The sequence below is a fragment of the Zerene cesonia genome, chromosome 19 (assembly GCF_012273895.1).
Source record: "Zerene cesonia ecotype Mississippi chromosome 19, Zerene_cesonia_1.1, whole genome shotgun sequence".
Classification (NCBI taxonomy): domain Eukaryota; kingdom Metazoa; phylum Arthropoda; class Insecta; order Lepidoptera; family Pieridae; genus Zerene; species Zerene cesonia.
The window spans coordinates 10,006,229-10,016,642 of NC_052120.1; the positions used below are offsets into that span (position 1 = coordinate 10,006,229).

Here is a 10,414-nt window from a genome sequence, read left to right on the forward strand (position 1 = left end):
AACTGTGTACACTTACCAAGGATCGGTGTCAAAACAGTGTTTTATTAATTTATCATATTATACTGATTAGGATCGCCAGTATTAAATAATTTCCTTATGGATACTTTGCATAAGAGTAAGGAAGAAAATTTATTTGTTTTGTCATTAAAGCGTGTTTTTTCGTTTTTTTTTAACTTATTTGTTTCAATGACGTGACTATAAGGAAATGAAGGACATCAGAGCATATCTATGATAATCTTTATGGGTATTTGGGTAGGAATGAACACACATTTGTTGTAGGTACTTATCTGCTTGAAAATTATTAGGGCTAATAAAAATATCTATTTCAATATTAAAAAAATACGGTCATGTGCGAGTCTAAGGATTCCGTACAAAGAAGCTAATGCAACAACTGCAAAAAATTATTCACCCATCCTATTTATGACCGTGCCAACTGTTGCTCAAATTTTAATTTTTATTATAATACCATCTTTCTATGGTAGATCAAGCGATGGGTTTATTGGCTACCACCACAAACTTTACACCGAAGATGTGACAGGCCAGTCTTTTAATTATAAATACGCTCTTTTCTTAAAGACCCCATGTCAGTACTGAAAATATTTCAATTTACCAAATATTTATTTAGATAACATGTAGTTTTTCACACATTTACGTCTTGTTGTTACAGTTTAAACAACCAGCTGCCGGACCCAGATGTCCTAGTGCCAATGTTTTGGTTTCGTGAAGAAATTCTAGTCAGCGAGGAATACGCTAACTTCGCGAAAACAGCACTCAGCGTGAAATTTGACAGCCCTTACGCGTTCTATACGCTTATTGTAAGTGTCGTTAGTCTATACTTGTGTATTATGTCGTCGTGAGATTGTATAAACCTATAATGCAATTATAATCTAATTATTCTAACCTATTGTAATCTGTTCACAAATTTTACTAGTGATTACATTTACAATTCAATTTTAAATGTAGTTTTACGTTTTTTTTTTTTAATCAGATAGATTATCATTGTATTAATTGTAGTAACTGTAAGCTGTGTGTGTAAAATTTTACGATGACATGAATAATTAATTTATATGTAAATTAATTATTCAAAGTCGAAACCCTTTGTCACCTCCGAAAGCCGGCAACAGCTCCACAAAAGCTATAACAGCTTTGTGAATGCTCATGGGCAATGTTGTTGCCTCATGTGACCCACTTGCTCGGTTGCCCGCTCTGTTATAAAAAAAAAAGTCGGCGAAGAGCTGGTGAGTCGCCTGAGGAAGCGTTTCCACTGCCCATGAAATTTTTTAGAGCCGTAAGGGCATTTATAGAGACTTTACGCCTCTGTAAACGGATTGCCGGCTTTTGGATACGGAAAGGATTGATGAAGGGACTAAAAGACGAAACAGTATGCAAAATGATACTGGCCTCCCACTAACAGTACGAAATACGCTATCATTTACATGCTACTTGAAATAGTAGCTGATCTTATATAGGGGTGTAGCTTCACCTGGCTGGCTGTCACAATTCGTACCAAAGCGTGCTCGACCCCAACAATAATACCTTTATATGATCATATTTATAATAACATATTTATAGTTATATAAATATATTGTCATTTGTTTATTAATTACCATCGCCGAGCTGATTTGTTCTTTGTTACTTACCAGCAAAAGTCGCTTTTTCTATTGACACAATCATATTACAATCTATATTAATATTATAAAGCTGAAGAACTTGTTTGTTTGTTTGAACGCGATAATCTTAGGAACTACTGGTACGATTTGAAAAATTCTTTCAGTTTTAGACAGCCCATTTATAGAGGAAGGCTATAGGCTATATATGTACCTCGGGCGAAGCCGGGGTGAACCGCTAGTATAGAATATTTATCGTTTTGGAAAGTATTTTCTACAGACTGAGAGTGAGTTAAATTTCCACTGAATGATAGGTTATAGAGTAAAATAGACGGGAGGACAGGGATTCACTTTAATATATTTCCAAAATCGCTTGCGCAGTTTTGAATAAGTTTATAAATCACACACAATGTAATGATCCATCTTTACATTAATTAACATCGCATCTCAACTATATTAACGACTTTAGTGTCATTTAATCATAGATAGCGTGTAATAAAACGTATAACTATTTGACCGGTTATAATATTTCCTGTTTATATAAAAGTACTGAACTATATCTATGGAATATTCTATGTATTGGTTAGCTTTAAAATATAAATAACACAATGCTCCTAACCTCTGTATGGACTTCTAAGGGGTTTTAGTGCCACGCTGACGGCCATTGCTGACATCCTCTACACACCGTATACGATGATACCTTCGCGTTATTCTAAAACGCTTCGTAGAGTCCGACTGTCAGCGTGCCTCTAAACCCAGCCGGATCAGCGTCTTTTGATAGTATGGGACAGATAAGATGTTATAATTGTTTTTGTATCGTATAGGTTGAAGCATTGTTATCTAATAATGATATAAATATATTCCTGAACATTGTACCATAGTTTGTGTTATAGATACAGTCGTTATTGTAGGGCGAAGTGAGAAATATAATTAGGTTACCTTTAACATCTTAAGAATAAATATTTCATTCACATTCCTTCCTGGGCTACTTTTAAAATATAGAATCTAAACAGATTAGTTATCAGTATTATAGACTAACTAGCTGCGCCCCGCAGATCCACCCACGTAAGTCCGTATCCCGTAGGAATATCGGAATAAAAAGGTGCGTTTATGCTATTCCAGTTGTCCAGCTGTCTACGTACCAAATTTCATTGCAATCGGTTCTGTAGTATTTTTGTGAAAGCGCAACAAACACACACACATCCTTACAAACTTTTGCAATTATAATATTAGTGGGAAAGGATTAAGGCAATGATAATTGAAATTTCTAATCACAATGCATAGAATCTTTAAATGTAAATAATTACGACCTAAATGCAAATACTTTTAAACTAACCGGTCGTCCCGGATAAATACAAAATGAAACAACAGATAACGTGACTTTCTATTGAAGAAATCATTTTTAAAATCGGTTCAGTAGACATAGAGATACAACTTCACAAAGAGATGAATTCCTAAATCTACTTCTTAAAATATTAATAAAGACAAATAAAAGAACATGCCATGTAAATAAAACTGTATTGCAGCGTTCCCAGGGTTTACCTCGAATTAATATACGAATATAAAATTTGTTTGAGATATCATCAAAAATCGAATACCAGATGTATGTAAGATAAGCATTTTTTGCTGTTAGCAATTTATTTTAGGTGATAATATTTTTGATTAGGTTTTTTAATTACTAAATAACTAATAAACAACATTAATTACAAGCAAAACTGCAACTAATTTGCATATCTATTAAAATGCTCTTGAAAAAATATGTTTTAATATAAGGTATTGTCATAGCTCTATCATGCTAGAAACCAGCATAATTGTATAAAAACTATATATGATTTTGTAGCTAATTATATTACGAGAGGAGGAGGTAATTGGGTGAAAAGAATAAAAAAAAAACTTGAAAGGTGTCAAGGGACACCCGGATGGAACGAAGTTCCTTTTGATTAATTAGTGAAGGAATTGTAATAAAATTTAATTTTTTTTTTAAGTTATAATAATATTTTTTTATTTAACTTAATCAGTAGGCTCTGTTCAATCCGAAATAGAAATGAAAATATCTGGCTTGCTTTCTATGAGAGAGAGAGAGACAGATAGAGAAACATGCGACGCCGCACAGCTCACAATAGCTTACTATAGCAAAAAGTGTCGTGACAACTTTTCGTAAGAATTTTTTCCGTCTAGTCACAACGCGCGATAAGGAACTTCGTTCCCCTACTAACATCGCCTCAGCTCAGCCTCTCAGTGACAAAATAGCGTATATCCCCTAATTTTTTAACATTTCTACATAGAATTTTCATATTAAGAAAAAATATTTTTAAACAAATCTTTTAGTAACTATCTTATATTTTTAAATATGAAACCATCTAAAATAACAACAACAGAGTTCTTTTTCGGCGCATCTATGTAGAAAAAAAAGATCGCAATAATACTACAGATTCACCTGTTAAATTCCCTGATAAAAACACTTATTTATTACGTATAATTTATTAGGTATTTTCTGATCGTTTATCTGTGACATTTCGAATCCGAAATAAATAAACAAATTGCGCAAATAAATTGAAAAAATACTAAGATGAAATGATTAAAGTTTTAAATTATTACGTGCAGTCGCCACAAATGCTATTGATATTAAAATGTTTAATTTAATCAGGGTTATAGGTTTTTAAATCAGTGTAATTGTAATTCGAAATTTCCCCTAATTTCAAAATAGATATAACACGTTAGACTTTAACCATGGCAACTAAATAAAAACATGATAATTAAAAAGAAAACTTTCAAAAAAGTTTTGCTGTCTGCCGAATTCTCTTAGTGAGTTGGCAATGCTGTTTTAGTTAACAGATCTTACTTAAGCGAATGGGTGAATTCGCGTCAAAATTTTCCAGCGAGTTGTATGTAATTTACCAGCTAAATCTATATTTATGGTGCAGTAAAATCAATACGACACCTGCGGTACAACTTCGTTTCTTCGATTATATCAAAGCTTTATCATAAAAAGTTTTAAAGAGATCTAATAATTATGAACGGAGTAAAGCAGAGGGCATTATAACAAAAATACTAATGCATCCAAACTTTTTCAAAAGTGCAATATCAGGCGAGGCAAGTAACGCAGACACCAAAGCAAGATTGCAAATGTATAGATGATTTCGAATTATTAATCTCCTTTATTCTCGTAGTCAATCATTTTCTTATCCTTTACACTTCGAAGCGCGCAACGCTTTAGCAGCGGTCTTACCCGGTTAAATGTTCATGGGCGCTGGTAATCGCTTACCACCAGGCGAACCACCAGCTCAGTTGCCCGCTATTACATACATAAAAAAGTTAATTGCCTACTCTTTATATTTAGTTCCACTGTTCACAAAGTTATTTTTATTTTGGGATTTTGTATCGGATAGTTTTGAGTGTGATCTTTGATTACTTGTATTGATTCCGAATCGGTGCTGGAAGTACTTATAAATATTTTTAAACGTTTTCGTGATTCCATTTGATTTTTTTATCAAGGAATAACAAGACTGTGTAGATTATTTCCTCTTATTTCAGGGTTGATTGTTGGAATTTTTAATACCCGTTTTATAACAAAATTTTGTTTATTTCATCAATATTTTATTAACGGACGCGTTCATCACGTGATATCATATAGGTGTACGATCAAGATTGAATTGATGATTTTTGTTTCAGGTCATAGGATGCTGTTTAATTATAGCGGGTATATGGAGATACAGACAAAATAGATGCATATCAAAGGAAAATCACATATACGATGCAGCTGCGATGCAATCGTTTTTGACAAATATTTTAGAAAAATGAAGTAGCATTTTTAAACATGTGGTTTATACACGTGTATTATATTAATTAAAAGATATTTGAATTGTAATATAATGTTTGAAGGTTGCAATCTCAGGAATTACTGTCCAGATTATGTGATATAGCAAAAAAACACTGCTGCGTTACACGTATGAGGGAAACGTAAAACAAAAACAATTTATTTATTTTTGTATACAATAGATAGTTTCGAACCGTAAGTCTAAAATAAATATTTAAACGTAATTAATAATGTTACCATTATAAAAAATGTACGTAAGAGTTTTTTTTTAATGATAAGTTTTTGTCATTTGTTATTTTTTGTTAAAAATTCATATGCATGAGAATGTGAATAAATTGTATTTTAGTTTTGTATTAAATATTATAATAAATTATTGCCTTCGAAACTGTTTTACATTGTCGACTTTTGTGTTCACGTGTTAGAGAGATGAATGAAATGCCGATATGACTGAATAAAAAAAATAAAATATTTGGCTTTATTATGTGATGAAAGATGTGTATATTTTAAGATCTATTTTGAATAAATAATAAGTTAACTGTATTATTTTATTTTATTCGAATTAACAAATAAATGTTTTATAATAATTTTGCGAATTTATACTTAATAAACATGATATCATATGGCTTTATTAGATACTACACTTTTAAGAAAACTTTGAAATATTCATACATTTTTGTGTTTTATCTATATTAAAAAAATCTTTTATGAAAAACATTTTTTGAGTTCCAATTGTTGTGTGTGGGGCCGATGACACATCTTTCATTGGTCGTTTTGCTTTACGGTTATGCTAGGGATCAGCATTCTATCTCCTGCCGGACTGAGACATTCTTTCATCATTCCCCGCCGGGAGTCAAGCCCAGGATTCCTCGGTTCTACCTTCGTGTGTTAATAACTGAATCGGTGGATAAAAGCTACCAATCCTAACGATTTTTTTTTAATTTATTTATTTATTTATCCAAATCACATGCCATTACAGGTTACAACCCAATGCGACAGCGACTTACAACGAAAAAAAAACTTACAACTAAACCTAACTAACTACCTAACTAATAGTGATTATAACATATTAAATATAACAAAACCCTTGCAACTTCACTCAATGGACAACAGAAGATATCCGTTTTATCATGAACAGCAATGATTTTAAATTAATATTCGCTTGAAAGCCGCAGCCTTAGGCCTACGCCTGAGAAACAAATATCCAATCAAGAAAGCTAGTAAGCAACATGAGTTTCAGTCCAGCAAATTGCCAATTAGTCAAACAAATCCACATTGCAACTTGTAATATAAAACCCAATAAAATCCCAACACTGTTTATTAATATTCATCTATATATCAGTTATATCAATCGATGATTTACAGGACAGTCATAAAGATCGCAATAAACAATTCGCAAACAAAATGATGAGAAATTCAAAATATATATATTTTTTTTTATAAAAACACAATTTATGACTTATAAATCTAAATGATGAAATAAGTAGATTTTTAGAACGATTACAACTTTTGTTTGTAACCTTAAAGCTAATTCATGATGCAATATAAACAACATTATATGCTATAATTATCCTTTGATATTATTAAACTGAAGAGTTTGTATAACTAGAGAAACCAATATACATTGTATGGCATTAGCACGCACAAATTGTTCTGAACAAACTAATAGTCCGGTCAATTTAGACATTTGAAGTTACATAAAGGCCCAACAAACTGAATTTCTGTGAAAGTCCGGTCAATTTAGACATTTGAAGTTACATAAAGGCCCAACAAGCTGAATTTCTGTGAAGTTCCCCATCATTCCCGTGTAAGTAAAAAATTTTATTCGAGGTCAAAGGTAAAAAAAATGAGTTTTTCGCGATTTTCAGCAAAACGGTAAGTTTTATTATAAAAGTACCTCAAACAAAAATTGTAGATCATAAAATTATCTATTAAAAATGTATCAATAATATTTTTCTTACGAGCCACCGTTTCTGAGATATAACGATTCGAAACGTTATAAAAGTTGTTATCGTCATAATATGCGCATGTTTCCATGCCACCTATGAGGTAGTACTTAGCGCGTTTTTTTAACATGGTATATAAGGCAATTGTTGTAGTTTGATTTAGTCGCTATCTCTTACTATCTTATACGTTCCGTATAAGATCCTTCCCTTTTTCTTTTTTTGTAAATTACATTTAGCGATCACTGCCAAAAGATAATTTTTAAAAATATCGTATCGTTTGTTTATTTTGAGGTGACGCTGATGCAATCTCTAGTTGTATGATCAAAACATCTTTTATATAAAAAAAAGCATTTTTTTTTGTAAACAGCTCACGTGAATTAAAGTGGTCGAGATTCGATCAAAATTTAAATTCTCGAATGGTACAATCTTTTTTTTAATGTAAAATCATGATAGTGTGCGTTTTTCACAAATTTAGTGTATGTGTTAACAAGGTTCCAAAAAACGAAGGAGGTTCTGATTCAAATGCTTTTTTTTATTTTGTTCTCTATAACTCAAATCAAGCAATCACGTTGAAAACCTAAACTGATTGCTTGATTTGATAGCAAATTTTTACGTTTGTTCCCATAAAAAAGGTTAAAGTCATTCAGTGTCTATTTGTGTTTGTTTTTTATTTATTTCAAACGACGTTCTCAAAAACTTAGATGGTTCTCAATTGCACGATCTTGTTTTTTTTGTCAATTTTTTTTTTGTTTTGTGACTCGACAATCCCGGGAATTATTATTTTTTGTTCCATTTTCATTTGGTTCCATTTTAGAATCTGAAGTGGTACCTCCCAGGGTGTCAGTGACTATTTTAATAAAAAGCTACTGTTTTTCTCATAATTTACGGTTCACTCGGGACCATCCATTTATAAAAACAACTTCAATTAATAGGTTTAAGTTTTATTTAAGGCCAAGTTACATAAGACATCTTTACACAATGTTTAATCAATTATTTTATTTTCAAAACTTGTACAACATAAGCAATGTTCAGACCTACGTCATTTATAAGCAAGAAATGTCTAGAAAAACTTTAGATCCTCCGACGCACCTGAAGTGGAAATTTGCCTTGACATTTTTTCTAGTTTTCGTATTTTACTTAATGTATTTGAAAATTTTTATTGTTCAAGTATTAGAAGTTATATCGTTACAAGATCTATTAATACACTAGCTGTTCACCCGACTTCGCCCTCATAGTAGCATGAAATGTTATGACAATCACGAGGTTCTTCTCGCTTAGTTCCCATTCCCGTGGGATGTTCTGGTTAAAACCATTATCCTAACTCGGGCCTCAAACTATAATAAAACTCTAAATTTCATCCAAATTGGTTGAGTGGTTTAGAGGTGAAGAAGGTACAGATAAAATAGCTATTACTTTCATAGTTATATTATAGTTAAACGTTTCATGTTAACTTTTTATTGTGATTATTTGTACCATTTTTAATAAGTCACTGCTTCATATCCGGCTCGAAGGACCAAATTATGCCGGGGAAAAAACATTCAACATTCAACAAACATTCAATGATGTCCAATAAATAAAATGGAAATAGTTATTCATATGTGTTTATTGTTCCGAAGTACAAACAAGTGATCAGCCGAAATTTAATATAATAATAATAAATAAGACAAACGATGTGTTATCTTTAAACCATAATTATCTTTAAACACTGGTTAAAAATATGAAACAAAACACCTGAGCAGAATAGTATGTACTGAATAGTAAATCACTCGATAAAAATAATTACTTTTATCGAGTGATTTTTCCATTACACTTTCATAATTTCGTAGAAACCGTTTTTCGAACCGGAGGTAACTAATTTCTAACTACTATGTCAATTTAAAAGCTATTCTCAAAATAATCTACTTGAGTATCTTATGTTTGAGTTTGAGTTCGAACATATCTGAAATAAATCACTTTGTGTAACGTCACTACCTTTTAAGAAATGATAAAATTATTTGTTATTATATATGCTATTAATTATTTATTTATAATTGACAAATGTTGAATTACTTTTATAAATTATTAACAATCCGCCCCGGCTTCCCCGTGGTACATATATAGCCTATAGCCTTCCTCAATAAATGAGCTATCTAACACTGAAAGAATTTTACAAATCGGACCTTTAGTTCCCGAGATTAGTGCGTTTAACAAATAAACTCTTCAGCTTTATAATATTAGTATAGATTTGAATTCTTATTACATAAGAAATTTTTAAAATCTTACATATATATCCATTGTTTTATTTAAACATTGTTAAGGCACGGTAACTACAATAATAATATTACAATATGCAACTAGGATTTAATAATCAATACTTAATTTTATTACATACTAGTCGCTCCTCCGGCTCCGCTCAGGTAAACATATCATGTATGATTTAATTATTTGTTTAAACAAACAAATAGAACAAACGTTCTAATCGAGGCGGAGACTCCAACAAAGAGTCATTTAATTTATTTACAGTACAGAAAACAATATTACACTTTATATAGAAAATGTTATTTAATAAAAAATAAAAATATATAAATAAAAAATAATAAAAACACTGAACAATACAAAAGTACGTTGTAAAATTAAAATACAAAAAATATCAACACTTGTGATAAAAACAAACACTATCATCATTTTGTATAAGTATCAGTTAATGTATAAAAAAATTATTTTACATTAAAGTAAATGAAATATAAACTGCTCACTGATTATTGTCTTAATTGAATGAAATCGATATAACAATCGGTAACAGAACCATATTCCTAAAATTCGCTAGTATAACATTACCGGTTTTAACAATATAATATTATATTATCTATATTTACAATAAATGGTATCGATATATAAGAAGAAAAAAAACGATATATAAATACCAGTATCCACTGAGTCAGCTACACATTTTTACACATACCCTCATGACATAACGATATAATATCAAAACATCTTACCGATAAACCGGTATTCACTGCATTTAATTCTTACCCGATTTTAACGTAAACACAATATTTTTGAAAAAC

The 10,414-nt window shown here is 30.8% G+C and overlaps 1 protein-coding gene across 3 annotated transcripts in view; it reads left to right on the forward strand.

Moving 5' to 3' along the window:
• The window catches only part of LOC119834602 (protein croquemort-like), a 38,839-nt gene extending 33,385 nt beyond the window's left edge, over nt 1-5,454 (forward strand). For 2 of the 3 annotated variants that reach the window (XM_038359002.1, XM_038359001.1), the window contains 2 exons: nt 668-815; nt 5,280-5,454. In XM_038359002.1, the coding sequence (XP_038214930.1) occupies nt 668-815; nt 5,280-5,408 (277 nt within the window). In that variant the 3' untranslated portion in view covers nt 5,409-5,454. Of the gene's footprint in view, nt 1-667; nt 816-5,279 lie in introns of those variants that run through there. The other variant, XM_038359003.1, reaches the window with a different exon arrangement.
• The last annotated feature ends 4,960 nt before the right edge of the window (nt 5,455-10,414 follow it).